At 39.1% G+C, this 21,999-nt stretch overlaps 1 protein-coding gene across 2 annotated transcripts in view; it reads right to left on the minus strand.

The window, feature by feature from the left end:
* Window positions 1-19,821, minus strand: part of PCDH17 (protocadherin 17) — a 103,960-nt gene extending 84,139 nt beyond the window's left edge. For both annotated transcript variants that reach the window (XM_036300875.1, XM_036300874.1), the window contains exon 1: window positions 14,829-19,821. In XM_036300875.1, the coding sequence (XP_036156768.1) occupies window positions 14,829-17,474 (2,646 nt within the window). In that variant the 5' untranslated portion in view covers window positions 17,475-19,821. The remainder of the gene's footprint in view (window positions 1-14,828) is intronic.
* Window positions 19,822-21,999: the final 2,178 nt, after the last annotated feature.

Below are 21,999 nucleotides of genomic sequence, written 5' to 3' on the forward strand. Positions count from 1 at the left end.
GATTAACAGCACTGGCTTATAAATAAGGAAGCTCTGAATCCTATTAATAAAGATATGCTGCCAAAATAATCAGCTTCATACTTAACAAGTTTCCAAGTATTTGGAAAATCTGTGAAATAGGATTGTAAGGTTAAGCTGTATACATCTGGCTCATCACTACATAAATATTTCAGAAATTTGATCTCATAGATGAAGAAACACCTGTCTAATCATGACTCATTTCCAAGTTACATGAACTTCAGTGAGCAGAGCAATACACAAATGCTGACAAGAAATCATGTCAATTTACATAATGTACTTCTTGTGTTAGGTGTATAATTTTATCATACATCATCTTTCTGAATGAAGATATAAAAAAACATTTTGGGAGGGTTCTGTGGTATCATTCTGAAGGGTGCCAAAATTTTTGAAACTCAAGATAACCACCTGAAATATCAAATATTTCTTTATTTACGTCATGGTATGTAATTTTGTGTAATTGGATGTTGTAAGTATAAATGTAGTGTAATGCAGACCCAGATAATAATGGATGTGAAGCAGGAGTTGTGCATAAAATCACAGTGAAAAGTTCAGCAGGCCTTCTAGTTAGTAAAAAATCTTAATGAAGTTGAACATTAGTTACTTTAACCAGATCTAGGATTAAATAACTATGCTGACTCTTTGTCAAAAATACACCAGCCCATTAAACCTGATTTTTTTTTTTATTTCATTCAAAAGGTAATTGTGTTGAAAGTGTACTGAATGTGACTCTTATCAGATTAACTTCAAACATCCAACTTGAAAACATAGTTTGAAATTGTGGTCCAAACTGGCAGCTAAAGGTCAATGAATCAAATTTCCAATTATATTTCCTGGGAGCAGATGGGTACAATGAAATCTAATGATTGAATTTTAAATGCTTTCATTTCTCCTTTTATGTTTTCCAACATGTTGATTCTACCTTAATGCTCTAACAAGATAATAGGTTTATTACAATTAACCAACTGAAATGGTATTTCCATTTTCCAATTATTTATATCATGTTACCTGGGGATATTGAATCAGAGCTCCTGTACTTCTTCTACCCCCAGCGCCTTTCCATCACCATAGCACATATCCATCAAAAAAAAGAAACCCTAAACTGTAATATCATTAAATAACAGATGTGTCCTTGGAGATTTCATTTCTTCGGTAAAATAATGAAAAAAATAAAGCTCAAGTTGACTGAGGCTCAATGGGAAATTTCAAATGAAAATAATTTTAAGAAATTTGTTGGCTGAGTTTATAAATTTCCTTTCCTTATGCTATAAATTGATATGTTAGTTTATTTCTCTGACCTGCATAGGCATAAATATATAAAGAAGGTTTATCAAGAGATAAAAATAAAATTAAACAGTCTAAGGAGTGGCAGATGGGGGACTTAATCTCTACTATATCTCAATAGTGCACACTCTTGCCTGAAGAATAAGAAGAGAGCATCATCTGCAGAGGTTCATTTTAATGCTTTCATATAAAAGAAAATAAACATTTTACCTATCAAAATATGTACTGAAGCTTAGATTAAAGGAAATCCAAGAAGTCTTTAACTAATAAAAATGTTTCTTGTTGCATTTAAATAATGCTAAACATAATATTATTCAAACCAACCAATCTCAAATCTAATCCAATCCTAAATTGCTCCACTGTGTCATATCAATATATGATTATCAGATCCAAATGTACATCTAGTTAAATATTAATTTGGTGGTAAACACCACCATGATCTCATCAACATAGATATCTAATTTTTAAATATATTTACATTAGATATAAATATACAAGGTTCTTAAGGTATCTCTGTAAAATATATATTTTCTGAATGGATATTACAGAAGAGACTAGGATGGTAAGGATAAGAAGGAAGAATTAGAACAAGTCAGTATAAGACAAATAATGCTTTGTTTTTGCTTCACTCAAATTATGTGTTTTGTAATGCTTTTTAAATTAAACAACTTTTTGAAGTTTTAAAAAATGATACATGATTTAGGTTATATAGTTTTGTGGGAAGACTAACATAAATGCATAAAAAAACTGGTATATTTACAACATGTTTGAACATCACATTTCCAGTAACTTTCTAAGCTGTATTTAAAACAGTGATTTTCAACTGGTGTGCCACAAGCATTTTTAAAACATGCAATACCTGACTATTTAGTCAGAAGCACAGTTCCCCTTTCCTTTAGATTGTCAGATAAAATGACAAAAGCCAACACAACAATAGCTGTTGGGTATTCATGCCCTATCTTGAACCATAAATATATAGGTCAGACAATAGAATTGCAAGTTAGTGGTCATGTGAAATAATAGGTTAATTCTTGGTACCAAAAATCCTTGTATACAAGTTATAGGCACATGAATCTTTTAAAAGTCACTTTGGAGCAAAAAGGGTAGGTAATTACTAATATTATTTTTGAAAACAATCAAAATTATATATATTTTTTGTCAGATTCAGCAAAAGAGATATCTTTTGGTGGGCTGCGAAATTTTAATAATTACTTTATATGTGCCATGAAATGAAAAGGGTTTAAAATTGTTGTTCTAAAAGAAAGAATTTATGATCATTCAAGAAAAAGCACATTCAGAGAAATGAGTAAATTTCAGACAGGTTTTGGAATGCTACAGGCTGTCTGAGGGAATACCTGTTCCTAGGTAAGCCTTTTGTAGTGGCATGAAACCAAGACATGGCCTGGTAGCCCACCCAGAGATGGCACCCACTGCAAATTTTCCCCAGATGATAAACATTCCAGGGTGAGTTTACAGATAGACGTGAACTATAATGTTTACGTAATTGTGGGTGTAAATGTTCCCATTGAGAACTCACTATTTGTCAGCTAATCATATAAAATATTGGGGAGGGGAGGGAGACATATAATACTTTACACAATAAATAATTTAAGTTAAAAAAATCATATAAAATATTTAACACTATTTGTTTAATCTTACAGAACATCTTTCTCTTATTTTTGAATGTTTTGACAATGAACCATAAATTGCTTAAATTTACATTTCTATGCTCCTTTCTATTATGTTGTCCTTCATTTTATATCCCAGATACTCTGGCATGTAAAATAATTAAATCTTAATACAGTTTAAAAGCTCATTCTACTTGAAGCTGTTATTCTATCAGCCCCCTCTTATTGCTTGATATAGATTTTGCAATTAAAATTTTAAATTCGGATATAGTGATTAAGTCCTAGAATAGCTTAAAAGTAGTAAATTATTTTAATTAAGGGCTTTTAAAATTATTTCATTTTTAGTAATTGAATTAATGATTATGGATTGAACAACTCTGCAGGTGGTAGATTTATTTTAAATAACAACACTAAAATGGGTAATATATTGTTGATAAGAGTGCTTAGTGCATGTTTTCTCAATAGGTGCCTGATGATTTCCTACCACCTATACAGCATAGATCCAGAAAATTGAAAAGAATTTTGTAAGTTGCGTTATTATTATACACATGATAATTATCCATGATGATTTTCTTTTCCCATTACCAGATGGCAAATCTAATAATCACTTGGTACCAAAGTGAATATCATAAAATCACATGTCAATAAATATAAATAAATATAATCCCCAAATAACTATTTATGGCTTATATAATTTCATTTCTTTAAAAGTCATTTAAAAATAAGCATTAATATTATGTCTTCAAAAGAATAAGAATCTTAAACTTAAATATATAAAAAGGATCACATTGATTATGTATATATAAAACACAAATTATGTGAAAGTTGATGCTTATAATTATGAACCTTGATCAAGTTTTATTCATGAACTTTTAATATGACCAATAGAATTCTATAGGAATTTTTATTGTAGTTATTTGAAAGGTAAAAACTATAACTAATAATTATCAAAATAAGTCATCTTCAAATAAATTATTTTCCAGCATGTAGTTATTTCAGCATTTTAATGTAAATAATATTTCAGACTTTGGCCTTAGTAATTTTTAAGTTTGAGTTTTAAGCTCTGGCTCATATTTTATTACTGGTCATAAGAAATTATAAAGAATTCTAATTTTTAAGTGCCTACCATAAGAAACCATGGTAAGTTCTCTCAACTACAAAAGCAAACAAGAGAATGTGGCCCTTGTCCTCAAGTGTTCTGCTATCTAAACTGCTTTGTGACAAATTATCTTCACCACTGGTTAAAACACTGATTCGGAGGTTTAAAACTCTTCAGCCTGAATTACACACATTATTTGTGTGTAGGTCAATTAGATCTTTATTAAGAACAGAGATTATACACCACAACCCAAAGAAGGAATAAATGGAAATTGGTAGCATGTTAAATCACCTATTATCTAGTCTCAATATATTCATTAGGGCTTTTTATAATTCTTATGCATTAAATAGCTTTAGGATCAAGCATAGAATGAAAATAGTTTCATTGATTTCTGCTGATTAAATCTTACTTCATATTTCAAAGAACTGTACTTTTCTTTTTCCCTACTAGTCTAAATCCTTCTTTCTCAACACTGCTATATGGTCTTACTACCATTTACTTCAAACTTAACCAGGCAACAGAGGAACGTAATGGAAAATATTATCTAATTCTTTGCTAAGACTTTATGTTGTCAACTTTTCACCCAAGGCAAATTTTAATAGCTGACATGTGGATCTTTATTTCTAGAGATATACTATAGAAACACTGACATAACTTTTAACCACAGCAAACAGAGCCACTCTAATAAGCAGTTGACACCAAATCCAAAAATGCATGAGGAACAGAAAGATCCTGGCAGGAATTAATCTGCCATTTTCACACATCTGCCCAAGGGAGGCATTGTAATTGCAAAAATTTACTCTAAGACTGCTGAGACTCATAGTAATTATGTTTCTTTTTTTTTGTAATAGAAATAGCCACAGGTAGTAACAAATTGGGTTTTGAGATGGGGAATTGGGCATACATTCTAACCTAAATTACTGTGTAATTGTCTTGCTTATGAAAAAATCATGGAACATCTATTGCTCAACAACAACAAAAAAGTTTCCTTAAATGTATTCCTTGTCTTTTATTTTCTCTCCAATTAGGGGTACTGTTTCATTCGCTGGTATTGGCATATCTTATATCAGGGCCTCACTGTAAAATAGGCTTTTGCCAATAACCCTTAAAAATTCCTGTGAGTATGATTTGTTTAATAGGGTAGTTCACTTATTTTCTGCCTTATTATCATCTAGGGATAAATAGTAGCTTTCCTAGAAGGTCAGGACCCGGAGGTTTAGCTGATAATTACTACTATCCAGGCATCTACCAATACTAAACCTGCAAGGTTACAGACTTTCTTTTTACAATTTGTGTGTTGCATGAAAATGTTTGCTATGTTACATATATATACATATGCTCTCAGTAACCCTCTATCTTATTACAATTAGGCCCATGCATTAACAACATATTTTCATTGGTTTTGTACAATTATAAACCATGCCAAGGAAGAATTAATATATATCACCAATTTTTTTTAATCAGGAAATTCTGATTCCATCAACCACGTTTAAGATAAGAGATTTGACATTGGTTTAAAACAAACAAACAAAAAACATTTTATTAATGTAACACAAAGTGATGTAAAGATTAAAATAATAATAAAGCAATCAAGTTTTATGCCTTGATGTGAAGTTTTATCCTAATGATAATGATAATAATGATAGATCATTGATTCACATTATTTTGCATGACATACAACTCCTCTTATTCACATTCTTAATGCAATAAGTTGATTTGAAATAAATTATTTAAAAATAGATGCAAAATTTTAAAAGCAAAATAGGAAGCAAGATATTTATGCCCCAAGAAGAGACTTATTAGAATTCACCAATATTTAGACAATATTCATTTTGGATTGTGTTTTGTGAGCTTTTTGTTAGTTTGTTTGCTTGCTTGCTTGTTTGTTTGATTTTTTTGCTGACAAACCTATAAAATAAAAATAAATTATTTTAAGGTTGCTCAGAAAGTTATGACACTATATAAAGATGTGTCATTAAGCAATTATCAATTTTAAGCTTGAAAATAATCCCTTTTCAAGTTAATTCCTTTTTCTCCAAAATATTAAATAATATTTTTCTTAGTAAATTTTACTGAGGTTTTAAGCATATTATTTCTCAAAAATTCTAATATCTTATTGTCATCTCATCTACTAAAATGAGGACATTGGTAAAAGCATATAGCAGCCACTTTACACTGTGCTTAAATAAGCCTTCATGATAATCATAGGTGAATTATTGTTACAAGTATCTACTCTGCATGTGCAATTGCTATGGTGAAATTGTAAAAAGAAATTATCAAATATTCAATCACACAGTAATAACAGTATATTCTGATATAATATGCTTTGTGCAAAATAAACAGCTTAACAAAATAAAATGAATAGCTTTCAGCAAAGGTATTAATAATGGGGTCTGTGAATTAAAAAGAAATATTATATCTATAGTTTTAGTACTCAAAATTGATGTATGTGTACATAGTGCAAATAAATAAAAATTTAAGACTTCATCTAAGTCATTTCTAGTCTAAGCCTGGATTATAAAAATAAGAAAAGATATTTGGGCCCCTACCATTTCTACCTACAAAAAAATACCTGTTGCATTTCTGCTTTATAAAATTAAACTTTTGGGATTCAGGATATATAGTTGTATTTCCATTTGCGTTTTATTGAATTAGAGGACACAAAAAAATATAGGTAAAAGTATAATTAGTCATTAGGTAGTGGAGTCACATATAAATACTGTAAAGAATTATACTAAATGGTGACTTACTGTTATGCTTAAATCACATTTTTTAAAATGCATCACTAAAGAAGCTTAAGAAAGTATATCTAAAGCACCAAGTTGTTGAAAATAAATTACTTAGTCACACTGTAAATTGAATCTGTTATTTAAAAACATATATGTGCCCTGGCCAGGTGGCTCAGTTAGTTGTAGTGCTATCCTGTACACCAAAAGTCTGCGTGTTCCATTCTGTCAGGGCACATACCTAGTTTGTGGGTTCAATCCCTGGTCAGGGCATGTGTGGGAGGCAACCGATGGTTGTTTCTCTCTCACATCGATGCTTCTCTCTATCTTCCTCTCTGTCTAAAAATAAACAAACATATCCTTGGGTAAGGATTGAGGAAATATATGTATATGGTATATGTATGTGTACATGTACATGTACATGTATATATGCTATTAGAAGAATATTAGAACCTTTCTGCATGTAAAGTCATTATCTATATTATGTGTTAATATATTTTAAAACATGTACCCAGTGTCTCTTAAAAGTAGTATATATTTATTAAACAATTATGAATGTGTAGCTTTGAAAACTTGAAATAGAGTTTTAATGCTCTCGTTTTCAAATTCCACAAAGGCTGCTGTTAGCTGATAAAGAGAGTAAACAAGAAATTGTCCTTTAAATGGTCCCTTTAATGTGTTCCACCAATTAAAAGTCATTCAAAAACATTACAAGTTTAAAAAATAATAAACATTGCTCAGACAGGGTATATTCCAGAACCAAGCTTACAAGGTTACATTTATCTTTACCTTGCTTGTTTTTCATCCAATGTAAATATGGCCCATGACTATATTATTAAATAGAAACATAAATAAAATAACACAGATCTTTAAATATTTCAAAAATGATTGCTGTAAAATGCATTTCTAATACTATTAAATTATTTTAATATATTCCATTTCTTTAATCAGACCAAAGTCTATTTATGTAGATTAGTTACATCTAAAGTCTCATTTATCCAACCTGTATTTATCCTTTGATCACAAAGCTTGTTAACTTAAATTGTCCTTTATTATTATGATTCACTTTCCCATAATTATGCTGTTTGACTACCTTATTTTTTGAATAAATATATGCAAATGTGCTAATCATGTTCAGCACAGCTATGCTAGATGCTCAATGAACTGTATGAGCCATTTCACTACAATAAAACTGCCTGGAATAGATCCAGGGCAAGGCCTACAAATACCAGTAATCAGAATGTTAGTAGGACCAGGACATACAAATGGAAGTGTGTCACATGTATATCAATAGATTCTCTCAAACACTGTCTGGAACCAATTTACAATCTATCATTGGGAGAACCCGGTGCATACAAGTGGTAGATGCCACCTACACAGCCACAATTTGCATCTGTATTTTGTTGTCTCTTTTCCTTTACCTTACAAATATGGAACTTAGACTTCTGCAGTGGCAAGAAAGCTCTAGCAAGCTTCTGCTTAGTCACAGCAGGAAAGTTTGATGTCATTAAGGACTTCTTTATTATGGATAATTTATTTCAGAAGACCAAAGGATAGTAATATGTCACTGTCAAAGCTAGTGGTGAAAGCTATGACTAACTGTAAAATACTGTGGGGCCATAGAAAGAAAAAGCTTGTCAATGTCTCTTTTACTAACCTAGGCTGACAATAGATTAGTGTAGGTCTGATGAGCTTTAAAAGTATTTTGTAGGTAGGTGGTAAAAGTCACACTATCTTAAAATTGATAAGCGAAATGAACTTTATGTTATTCTCTAACAAATACTAGTATATAGTCACTGGTTGAAGGAATTCAATACAAAAAAAAAAAATAAATCCTTCCCTAATGGCTTGACTAAAATATGACTTTAAGATAATGCCCTGTGGGATTTATTAAACAGAAAGTATCACTGAGGGGAATACATTCTGGAGCAATGAGTAATATCATAATTAGCAGGTGCATTTGTAAGAATTTACCCACTATTGAGGGTATTGCAAGACTACTCAGCATAGGGAGTTAAGTTTTACTTCCGAACTGGCGTGAGCCCAGGTCTAGTAGTTTCATCTTCCTCCTCTTATTTCATCATCAGACTCACAGCATAGCTTCTCACAGTGCTCCCACCCGTCCTACCGTCCTCCAGAAGAATCAGAAACTGGCAAGGTGTTGTTTTTTTCTCTTAATTTGCACAAGGTCCACTGAATGCTAGTTGTTCCTTAACTTCTCTTCTCTAGAATGACTGGCTCTCTTCTAAGGAACGTCAAACTGTTTGAAGATTTAAAACAGTAAAATCAACAACTTTTAACATATTTTCAAAGGAAAATAAAGGTTTGCGCTCCTCATTAAAAAGAGAACTGGCCGAAACCGGTTTGGCTCAGTGGATGGAGCGTCGGCCTGCGGACTGAGAGGTCCCAGGTTCGATTCAGGTCAAGGGCATGTACCTGGGTTGCGGGCACAACCCCTGTAGGAGATGTGCAGGAGGCAGCTGATCGATGTTTCTCTCTCATCGATGTTTCTAACTCTCTATCTCTCTCCCTTCCTCTCTGTAAAAAATCAATAAAATATATTTAAAAAAAAAAAAGAGAACTGACTTTGAATGAATAAAGTATTAAAATGGGCTAATGTCTGTGCTTATGTATTTGCATACATTTACTGAAAATATAAGGCCATGTTTATGTGTATTTATATTTGAATTTTGCCAAGAAGTTTTATCGTTGTTCACATTTCCATAATTATAGGCAGAGCCAACCTTCGCTGTAGTAAATGCATGTAAGCCTTCATTAATCTTCAAAACACAAAATAGTTTCTTAATTTACACCTTTTATTTTATAGACATATTCCTATTGCATAATATTGCATAAGTAGAACTAGCAGTAAAAAAAAAAATTGAAACCTGACAATGGCAATGAAACATGATAAACGATAAATATTGTATTTTTAACTTGAATTTAATATTTATCTGGAGGTTTTTAAGAATGTTTCTCTTAAAATATGTATATTTCTTAATAATCTAATAAAGATGATATTTGGAATTATTTTAATAATTAATTTATTTTAATATCCTATATAAGCCTGTGTCTATGCATTCTAAAAAAAAAAGAAATAATGTATATTATAACATAAACTTTATAGAGAAAAGTTTCTGGAAAATATGGCATTGGAGTTCTTTTAGTGTGATTTGGACAATATAGTCACAGGCAATAGAAAAATGTTTAAAACATATAAATTTTCTTCTTAACTAAAAAATATGTTGAAGCAGCTGAGAGAGGAATTGTAAGGCATACTTTTCCATGACCTGATATTTTTCATGATTGCACACAGCCTTAAATAACATAAAGATACCAAAATCCTCTAAGTAGACTTACATATTACACTAGTATTTAATGCAATTATAAAACTCACTCATAGACCTCAAGTAAAATTATAGAATTCACTCATAGAATCCAACTAAAATGTAAAATTATCTTACTTTTACATTTATAAAAAACTGTTGGATTACCATCTCAGTGTAAGAACAAGAATTGCCTAACTAGTATTTTGAAAATTTTATTGAAAACTAAAAGCTAGTGGATGAAGACGTAATAACTTCTGAGTAGTTATATCAACTAATATTAAAAATAAGATTCTCAGGTTTCTAGTTCATATTGTGCATTTATTTATGGTAAAATTGAGAAATGCACACAGATTTATATTGGAGCTCAGATTTTTATGGGCACACACAAAAACTAAGAGTAAAAGTAACACTATATTATGAATGATGATAATATTTTGCATTTTAAATTCTTCTATAAAGAAAGTCAAAACACCTTAATGGCTGATTATCTTTTTAATTAAGTTTATTTGCACTTTATACTACTTTTAATATACAATAAAACAGAAAAAGTTTTATGATTATGTACTCATGTTAATTTAAAGTAGGAATTAATCCTACCTTTAAAAAATTAAAGACAAGTGCACAAGACACTCTTGGAGGCGTGTAGTAAGAAAGAAACATTCCCTTTTTACTTAACCAACCATTACCCCTAGAAATAAGGAGGTATGTGAAGCTTATGGAAATGATTGCATGTAGCTAATCAAACTGTGCCAAATTAGAATAACATGGCAGGGAAATATCTTCAAAATTATAAGTGAGGAAAAAAATATTCACACACTTTATGTTTGTTACTGAAATTGCTAACACACTAGAGTGTAGTTTTGAAGACCATGATCTAGGGAAATCACCTGGGTTCCTATTGTCAATAAAGAAGAGAGTAAAGAAGTGGGAATAGAAGTATACAATGAATAATGTTCCTAGTAAAGATACAATTTTTCTTTCACCTTTTCGTTCTAAAACACTGAATTCATTGTCCATACTATAATACTTTAGACGTCTATGTCTCAATTTCATTTTTATAGACGTATCATGTGTTTAATTCCCTTTTATTGAAAATGCCAGATATGTATAGCAAAAGGATTTTCTCTTCTAACATAAAAAAATCTAAAATCAACCCTAATGTGAATCTTTTTAAAACTGAACTGTAAAAAACTGTGTAAGAATATATTCCTTTCAAAATTTTATTTTACTAGGTATTATTCTGCTGGCTCTATACATTTTCTTCTCTGAAAGCATACTAAGATGACTTATAGTAGTGCTACCAAAAAATATGAAAACACAGATATTCAAGCAAATACTGGAAATATACCCACTAGTAAGAACTCCCCAGTCTTCTCCCTCTTCTTAGCGAAGTCTTCCTTGAAAACACCTGTTGAGAAGTTTCTCTGAGACTTAAATAATTTTATAAGCCACAATAAGCGGTTACTTGTGACAATTAGTGATGATCTCTACTTGATTTTAGATTCTTATGTTAATATATAAAATAATTCATATGGAAATTGTTTCTGTGAAAAGTGCTTTTATAAATTTGTATAACAATCTATTTGCCTTACCTACCACAAATCTATGTTCCTATTTTTCAAAATAAATTTTATAACTTTAAAATGAATAAAATATTTCATTATAACAATCTTTTATTATGAGCCATGCTACTGAGGATATTTTAATCACTAGTCTATTGGTTAAACACTTCAGAGATGACTTCACTTCAGCTGAGATACTTGAAATAAAATCTCTTAAAAACCTGAAATAAAATCTCTTCTCGCAAAGTCCTCTTTCTTCATTAGCTTACATAATTGTACCACATCCATATTCAATAAAAATACCCTTATGCCCAAGAACCTACAAATCTCAACCTTAAAATTTTAAGCCCTATGACTCACATAAAATCTTTTGATACTAAAATAAATCTTAATTTGAGCTGTAACATGAGTCTTAGAAATCCTGAAGTTTCTAAGTTTTATGTCACCACTCTCTATCAATGCATCCCAGACAATTATGAAACTCTTTTCATTCCATCAATACAAATACACCATACACCTTCTACATGCTGGAAAATAAGATAAACCAGGTCTAGTAGCTGCTAGTCCAAGTGTCCTCTGATGGATTAAAATTCATCCTTACAAATACACATGAGATTAATAGCTTGCTTCCTCAGCAGGCTGAGTTAAATACACCCACTAATAAATGCACTTGAAACAAGATTAGGGGATACCTGAACACTTTAATTTAAACATATCACTTCAGCCCAGAGTATTTGTAGCATGCCAGTTTAAAAAATGAAGAAAAAGTAAGGTAACTAAAGTCAATTTACTCTGTTTTCCAAAGTAGATGTTGAGAAAAACCTGATACTTTTAAAAGGAAATTAACTTAGTAGGAATTTACAGAGCATCCCTTATAAGATTGCAAAAATTCAACAGAAAAAAAAAAAAAAGCCTGTTTTAACAATTTATATTGAGGATATTTTCAGATTTCCAGGGGAAGAGCAATATGGGAAATTGAGATGCGGGGGGGGGGGGGGGGGGGGGGACGGGGGGGGGAGGAGAGGGTACAGGGAAGTAAGGGGAATTCAAGAATTTAAAACATTTTTTCTGGGTCTTTATGGTGTGGATTAAGATTCAAGAAAAAAAGGAATGGCAAGGAAGTGTGTCCTTCTGTTTTCTGTTTAAACTATCTCTCTCCTCTTCCTGTGTGTGTGTGATTTGCTTTTCCTCAAGTTTTACTGCTAATGAGAAGAATCATCATCATCATCATCATCATCATCATCATCATCATCATCATCATCATCGTCACCACCATCCATCCACCCATCAAGCAATGACCAGCTTCAAGAACACTATGATATAAATACAATGTGGCACCCCAACCCTCAAAACCTCCTGGATACTTCCATCCGAGATTGTTCCTCACTAATAGACCAACTTCATTTTTACATGGGGCCTAAATAAGAATTCAACTGATAGAGCTTAAAGTAGAAGATCCAGCATTAAGCCTCTGGGGTACCATTGTAATGTCAATGGTAAAAATATAAGAAGAGTGTATAACATGTGTATTTGTGAAATGACTGTAAAAGATTTATAAATATATATATTTAACATCTCTCTTTAAAAAGATTATCATAAATACCAGTTTTCTACAGTCACAGAAAGACTTTCATGGAAACCATGATTTTTTTTAAGGGAGAAATTTCTTGTTCAGTTTTATTAAACCTCAAAAAGCCATGATTACTGGTATCAATAAACACTAAAAAGTGAAATTTAATGTTAGTACAATTAATACTTTGGTATATTCAGTGGCATCAAGTACAAGAGTCTCTTTTACAAGGGCATTATACTATTATAAGAAAATAAGTTTTGCTAAGTTTTAGCATTTGTTACATTTGTCTCAGAAAATATAAGGTTATGAAATTTTAAAACCCTATTTGAATAATAAAAACATTCCTTAAGTGTCATTTAAAGGTGTTTGCTTTTGAAAGCATAAAATAATGAACAAATTATTTTCATTTGCCCCAAACTAATCTTCCTCCCAAAGTGTCACTCATAGTTAAGCTCAGTTTTGAATTTCCAGTAGTGCTCACCCAGAGTAATTTGTAGTAACTCACATTCATAATAGAGGAGAATTAAGTTTTCCTGTGACACAAAATAGTGGGTAAAAGAAATGAGGCAATGACTCGACACAATACAGTCACCTGCTGCTGTTAAAATCTATGTCCACGCTGGGTCATTTTTTTCATATATCAAAACCTTCGAACAATACTATCTAATACATAATAAATATCACTTAGATATACAGAAAATACACAGTATGCAAACTAAATGCATCCTGGTATTCTTTATGGCAAGTGTCTTTAGTGCAACTTTGCTTCCTGTTTTCAAGAGCTCCAAAGCAGTCCATGACCTTCTTGTGAACTTTCTACATTCATCAATGACAGCAAAACACAGACCAGGAAAACCACAGGACAGAATAAATTGAAACTTTTCATAGACAGTTCCTCATCATTATCCAGAGTCTACATTTATACAAACTTTTGAAAGATCCTAAGAGTATATGTCACATTTCCAAAGCTTAAGCAACTTAGTGCATTATGCTGCAGTTTTAGTTAAAGAGTAGATAAAATTCATGTCCTTGAAAATACTTTTTAAATATCAAGCTGACTTTGGGGGTGGCAGTGAAAACTGGCTCAAATTGATTGAGGCTCTGGAATTCTGGCACGTTTCTATATTTCACTTTAGGTAGTTAACTCCTTAACATCTGGGTACACATTTCTCTGACTTGGCATTATATATTTTAATGGACTTAAATGCACTTTTAAAGTGAATTAGGTAAAACATTTTTTTTTTCTACTCTGGAAATCCTTTCTTACAGGAAAAAATGTAGAGCATCAAACAAAAATAAAGTAAAATAAACTATGAATAAACTTAACCTTGCTAACATTTTTAAAACTACAAAAATAAACTTTAAAAATGCAACAAAAGTAAGACATTTACATCTTGTAGATTTTAGACTATTTACATGGGAGAGAATATGTATAGATAATGTTGTACACAGGCAGTGGCAAAAGTGTAAACCATTTTCATTAAAAAAAAAAAAAAAAAAAAATCCCCTCTCACTGCTGCTGCCAGTGGCTTGTCCTGTAAGAAAGGTTTCAGGACAGCTCCCAAACCAGCAATAAAGTGAAGTCCCAGTGATGCTAAAAGTCTCCTACCTGAATTATGGACATCCGAGTGGCTGGGGTCTCGCTGGCATTAGTCCCTTGTCCGGTGAAGCTGGAGTGGCAGCCCGCGTGCCCCTGAGGAACAGTCAGGTTGTTGGAGGCCGGTTTGAGATACATCACCTCCGACCGGGGCGAGCTGAGGGGCAGGCGGGTCTGGTAGTCGAAGTACATGGGGGAGGTGGCCAGGGAGGGGCTGCTCACCACGTTCATGACGTTCATGGCGTTCCTCTCCTCCACCTCGCTCTGCACCAGCATGATATCGTTTTTGTTGATCTTCTTCTTCTTGCCCTTGCCCCCGCCCAGCTGCGGGTGGCTGTACTCCGCGATGCGGCAGTTGTAAGTGCGGATCTCCTTGTTCTCTCGCTTGCACTTGACAGCGATGGTGATCATGGCCGCGAGAAGGATGATAGAGATAGTGCTCAGAGTCACGATGAGCGGCAGCGACATGTCCCAGTGATGCTGCTCCCCGTTCACCCGGGGCACCCCCTCGGGCAAGGAGCCGCTCACCGAGCGGATGATGAGCTTGGCCACCGCGGACAGGGTGGGCTTGCCGTGGTCAGTCACCTTCACGACGAGCTCCACGACGGGAGTCACGTCCTCCCAGAAGGGGTGCAGCGTGCGGATCTCGCCGCTGGACGGATCTATTTCAAACAGGTGGTCATCGTTACCGTCCACGATCTCGTAGGTGAGGCGCCCGCTCTCGCCGAAGTCGCTGTCCAGGGCGCGCACGGTGCTCACCAGGTAGCCCAGGCCGGCGTTGCGCGGCACCTGCAGCTCGGCCGTGTCGTTCTGCAACGTGGGCAGCACGATCACCGGCGCGTTGTCATTCACGTCCAGCACTGTCACCCTCACGGTGGCATTGCTCTCCAGGTGCGCGGGCGCCCCCGAGTCCTTAGCCAGCACCTTGAACTCAAAAGCCTTGGTCTGCTCGTAGTTAAAGGAGCGCAGGGCGTAGATGGCCCCGTTGGTGGGGTTCACGGACACATAGGTGTAGATGGACACGTCGCCGATGTGCGAGGGCAGGATGGAGTAGGACACCGTGCCGTTCTGGCCCAGGTCGGGGTCCTGGGCGAGCACGGAGCCCAGGTACTCTCCTGGGATGTTGTTCTCATGCACCTGCAGCACGTAGAGTCCCTTGGTGAAACGAGGTGGGTTGTCATTCTCATCCAGAATCTTGACGGCGAAGGACTTGGTGGAATTGAGGGGAGGGGAGCCCCCGTCCCGAGCCACGATGGTCACGTTGTACTCGTCCTGTGTCTCCCGGTCCAGCGGGCGGTCAGTCACGACCGTATAGAAGTTATCGTAGTTCTCCTCCAGCTTGAAGGGCACCGATCCTCCCGACCCGCCCAGGCCGCCGGCCGCCCCACCTCCGCCCAGGACCCGGCACTGCAGCTGCCCGTTCTTACCGGAGTCGCGGTCAGTGACCCGCACGAGGGCGATGACGGTGCCTGGCGGGGCGGCCTCACTCAGCGCCCCCTGGCGCACGGAGACGAAACCGATGGACGGCGCGTTGTCGTTGCGGTCGATGAGCTTGACAGTGACCTTGCAGTGGGCCGGGATGGGGTTGGGACCCAGGTCTCGAGCCTGCACGTCGATCTCCAGCATGCCGTTCTCCTCATAGTCCAGGTTGCCTTTGACACGGATCAGGCCGGTCTTGGGGTCGATGGAGAAGAGCTCCCGCACGCGGTCGGGCACGTAGCTGCTGAAGGAGTAGAGCACTTCGCCATTGGGGCCTTCGTCGGCGTCCGTGGCATTCAGATCGATGACCACGGTGCCCATCGGGGAGTTCTCGGGCAGTTCCACCAGGTAGGAGGGCGCCTCGAAGACGGGGCTGTTGTCGTTGGAGTCGATCACCTTCACGTTGATCTGCACAGTGGCGGAGCGCGGCGGCTCCCCGCCATCCAGGGCGGTCAGCACGAGCGTGTGGTGGTTCTGCTGCTCGCGGTCCAGCGCCTTCTGGATGACCAGCTCTGGGAACTTGGTGCCGTCGCCACGGGACTTGACGTCCAACGCGAAAAGGCCGTGGTCGTCTCGGGTGAGCAGATAGGTGCCGAGCCCGTTCTCGCCCGCGTCGGGATCGTGCGCGCTGGTGAGGGGGAAGCGGGTGCCGGGGGCCGCGTTCTCCGAGATGTCCATCTCGATCTGGTCGGAAGGGAAGGAGGGCGCATTGTCGTTGATGTCTTGGATCTCCACCTTGATCATGCAGATCTCCTTGTCGTTGGCGAACACCTCGAGGGACAGCTGGCACTTGGCGTTGTGGCGGCACAGGGACTCGCGGTCGATGCGCTGCTTGGTATAGAGGAGCCCGCTGTCCGCGTCCACGTCCAGCAGGTGCGGCGCCGAGTTCTCCAGCACCCGGTAGCTGCCGGACTTGCTGCGCCCGCCGCCGCCGCGCTCTGCGGGCGGAATCCCCGGCTGCAGCCGCGCATCTTTGCCGATGTTGCCGATCACCGTGCCGGCCCCCTGCTCCTCCGGCACGGAGTAGTTCAGGTTTTTGAGCGTCAGGGCAGGGGCCCAGAGCAGAAAACAGCAACAGATGGAAAGGTACATCCCAGACCGGTGGGGTGGAGGCAGTGACAACCGGACCGGAGGGGAGAGCGAATGGGTGCGCGTCAGCCTGGAGCCCCCGCGCAGCATGCGCGCCGAGCCAGCCACAAGTCTGTGGGTCCTTCCTTCCCCCCGCTGCCGGGCTGCGGGACCCGGCGGGCCCTCCTGATTCCGCTCAAGTTCCCGAACCTGTTGATCTACAGCATCCGCACTGGGCGAGAAGCAGATGCTGCAGGAGCGCGGAGCCAGGCGGCGGCTCCCCGCGGCCGGGGAAAGCCCGCGGCTTTGTCTCTGCCGCCCGAACTTGCGGCGACTCAAACTTAGAGACGGTGCCGCGGATACAATGTAAATCGAGTCTGGGATGGGGGGGAAGATAACGAGCCTAGAATGCGTAGGTTTTCCTGGCTCCCGCTGGGACGCTGCAAATCCACTCCCGCCGGGAGCCTCCGGAACACTCTTCCAATTGGGTGGGGGAGGGAGCGGGGAGGTGTGTCTCCAGGCAGATGGGAAAGTGAAATCCTTACTTGTTTCTGGTCGCCTCCGGTGATGAAAGGAATGGGGCTGGGGAGCAGTGAAGAGAGAGTCAGATATATTCTGAAGCTTTCCCGGGGCGCTGTGAAATGTCTGCTTGCTTCTCTGGCGGGTCTGTTTTCCGGCCGTGTTTTTACTGCATTTAGAGATCTAATCTTGCATTTCTGGCTGAGGCGGCGGCGGCGGACTGCATCTCCCAGCCAAGCGTATTTTTTTCTCTCTCTCTCTCCTTTCCGAGCAGCCAAAGGGAGGGGAGGAAATGCAGTGCAAAGAACTAGTGTCCCGATTTGTAGTTTCCTCCCTCCGCCAAGCTCCTCCCTCTCTTCCTCGGAAAAGGCTCTTCCCCAAAGTCCGGAAAGCCACAGCCTGATCCGCGTTTGCGGTGTTAAGTCTACAGGGAGGGTGTGGGGGGAGGGAGGGGTGTATCGAGGTATCTCCGCCTCCGTTCGGACGACACACACTCTGATTTCTCTGCGAGAAGCCAGGAGCCGCAGCTACCATCCCATTCTCTCCCGGCGAGCAAGGACTTCTCTCGCTGCAGTTTAATTCCAGTTTGCGTGGCTTCTCGGGCGAAAGGAAATCAACAGGCAACTCATGGTTGGATGTGCAGCTTCAGGGGGGGAGGGGGAGGAGGCGGAATGGAAAGGAAGGGGGAGCCACCTCCCAGCCCTCGCACACACACTCTCCCTGTCTCTCGCTAGAAGGGAAACAGGCTCTGCATTCACAAGGCTGGACCGTCAAGTGCCTCTCTTTTCTTCCTATTCAGCATCTCCTTCCAATGGCCCTGCCTCCCGGTCCTCGTCATCTAGAAAGGAAAGGCTTGGCGAGGAATAAAAGTGGTAAACATTTGAAGCGAATAAAGTGCAGGTCTTTTTTTTTTCCCCCTTCCAAAAAAAAATATTTTTAATAGTAGGAACGAGCTGGATAGAAGAAACACATCAAGGGTGGCGCGATGCAGTCTGCAGTCTGGCTCTGTCTCTGGGCGGCTCGGGGAGGGCAGAGGGCGAGGGGCTGCGGCCGCGCCGGTCCAGCCAGGGGCGCCCGCCCCGCGGAGCTCCCTCCGAGGGGATGTTAGACACGGGTCTGTCCACGCATCATTTCAGGTCCTCGAGGCGCCTGGCCACACAGGGATGACACATCCAGAAATGCAGGTGCTCCGATCTGCCGGGTGAGTCAGAGGCAGCGGAACGAATCGTATTCACTCTCGCCTCCTGGTCTTCCCTGCACAGGCATTAGTTGCGGCTTCCTCCCGAGGCTTTCTCTGACTCACTCCACGGGAAGGAAAGCCAGATTCATGTTTTGGAGAAAGAGGAAAAGGCGAGAGCAAAGGGAGGGAGGGAGGGAGGAGGGAGGGTGAAGCTGAATCCAGCGGCACTTTTACTCTACCTCTCTCTGCCGGAGTCCAAGGCTCGCAAAAACAAGGCGTCTGTTTTGCTAGGTGTATTTATTTGTTTATTTAGGAAAAAAAAAAAAGCCTTTCCTTTTGCTTAGGCGTGAGGAACCACCAAATCTTTCAGAGTCTTTTTGGGGAAATCAGGATTCCAGTGAGTGTTCACAGCTTAGCCCCGCATCACAGTTCAGGATTTTCCTCCCAATGTTCTGTATTCACCAAGTCCAGCCCCGGTGTGCAGAGTTAATTGTGCAGTCCGTTGTGGAGGGTTTTGCTTTTTTTTTTTTTTCCCTCCTTCTCTGTCACGGGTGGTCTCTTTCAATCTGGTGTCTGTCAGGATCAGCTCGCAGCCTGCAAAAGACGTGCGGATTTCAAAGCAAATAAAGCCATCTCCGCAAGCCACGCATCGAAGGAGAAGAGAGACGGGAATTCAACAGTTGGAGTAACGTCTCCCCAGCCGCCCTCCGCCGCTGCCGCAGCCACCGGCTCGCAGTCCCAGCTCTCTCCCCAGCGCCTCTTGCTGACTGACTATTCACCTCACGCCGCCGCTTAAACATTGATACTGATTCCCTGCCAGCCAATCCGCACGAGGGGCAAAGCCCCGCCTCCTCGGCCCGCGCCCAATGGGAGGCAGAGAGGAGACTGGCGGGGGCGGAGCCAGGAACCCCAGCGCCTCGGAGTCATTGATTAGATCAGTTAGAAGGGAGACCGGCGGGGCTAGCCCAGCCCTGCGCTCCGCAGTCGCGGCGGTGCCCCAGCCTCGCCGCCGGGTCCCCGAGTGTGGGACTATGGGGAAGGTCCTCCACCGCCTTCCTCTGGAAAAGAGAGAAGGCACAGGGGAAAAATAAAAAAAAGTTAGGCAGCGGGATGTATGCAGGAACCCGGATCGCAGCTTGCTTGCAAAATAAGGTAGCTGCGGTCTTCCCGGTGGGTTTCTGCACACACACACACACACACACACACACACACACACACACACACACACACACACTGGCACCACGGACACACCCATAGCAAGGGAGGCGTGGATCTCTGGCTCCGTGTGGACCCGTCTGAATGAGGTGCAGAGGGGTGTGTGTGTGTGTGTGTGTGTGTGTGTGTGTGTGTGTGTTTCCGGGGTGGGGTGGGGGTGTGTGATGTGTATTTCAGTGAGTGTGTGTGAGTGTGAGGGCGCTCGCGCGCCCGCTTCTGCCAGCCCTGGTGCAAACACACCCGGAGCAACAGCAATCAATATGTAACTTCATCCTCTGAGAAAAATCAGCTGTCCCCAGGCACCCATGCAAGGGAAGTCCCTTGATTATGAAAGTGTTTCAGAAGACTAGTAGAAGCCCAGTGAAAGGGAGGTCGCCTCTCCCTTGAGGAAAAAAAACAAAAAGTGTCTCTCCTTTAAGGAGAAAGGCTCGCTGTCAATTCAAGCTTTATAGCTTGTTAAAACCCAAATCTGGCTAAATGATATTTAGGGCTCTACCCTTTTCAGTCACCCCCTCTCAGCCAAGATTCAAGGTAAAGCTGACACGCGCCCACCAACAGGCAGTAGGTTGGATGTTTTATTAGCCTCAGGCTTGCTGTTAAAGTTCTATAAGGTAATTTGATTTTATCTCCTTAAGACCAAATTTCAGTGTTAATAACCACATTTGAAAAAACTCTTGTGCATAGCAGCTGAATCATAAACATGAAGGCAGATCAATGGGAGATCTGTTAAGACTCCTGTTTTGTAAATAACACCACCAACACCAGGATCATACATGCACAGGCACACACAGAAGGTTTAGGGGAAGGGGCTGGAAAGAGAAAGAAAGAAAGAGGGAAAGAGGCTCCTGATTCATTTACTTCTTCAACTTCAATACCTAATCTCAGAGATTCTTTCCTCCCAGACTATTATCGCAAACATGCACTAGTGAGGACTGGTTTGCTAGTGACCCAGCAGTTCTTGGAAAGAGTTAAGAAGAAGAAAGAAATTGAAGTATTGAAATAGAAAAGGTGAGTGTTTTGATTGCTATAGTATTGATCACAATTCATAAATACTAAAGTTAAGTTGCCATTTATAAATTGTGAATGACTAAAGTACAAGTCTGCAACATGAATCATTCAAGATTCAAAGAAAATCAAATCCAGACTTACAAGAAAGTTCTGATGATTATTGTTGGGGTAATTGCTTGAACATTCAGGTTTTTCTAAAAGTTATTTATTTCCCAGTGAATTCAATGATATAAACCTACAGTCTGAATTTGCAGTCAGATCTGGATCCAAAATTCACCATTCTCTTAAGAGACTATTTTTAACCGTTGAAATTTTTAGGGAGGAGCTTTTAACAGCCAGACCTCCAAATCCTAAAATGGCTTTGTATTTTCTCTAATAAGTAGTTTGCCATGCCTCTACCTTTGCTAACCAAGGGAGCTAAAGCTTTGTAGAAATCTGGATTGTGTTGTGCTCAGTGGGTGTTTAACCATGCTGCCCTGTGAAACCTGATCTTAACATCTCTTTGACTTTGGTGCCTCTGTCCCAACTTATATACCTTGAAAGGTGAGGCTTTGAAGCTTTAAAAGTTGCAGCTAACTTAAGTAAAGAGTAGTGATTATACACTCACTTATTAATCATTACTTTTTTAATACAACAAACCTATGGCTTTTTTTGCATTGCATACTAATTCAAGGAAAGTCATAAAATATGCTTACATGAGGTTTATGAGAAAGC

Source organism: Myotis myotis, unplaced genomic scaffold, assembly GCF_014108235.1.
Source record: "Myotis myotis isolate mMyoMyo1 unplaced genomic scaffold, mMyoMyo1.p scaffold_m19_p_3, whole genome shotgun sequence".
In the NCBI taxonomy this organism is placed as follows: domain Eukaryota; kingdom Metazoa; phylum Chordata; class Mammalia; order Chiroptera; family Vespertilionidae; genus Myotis; species Myotis myotis.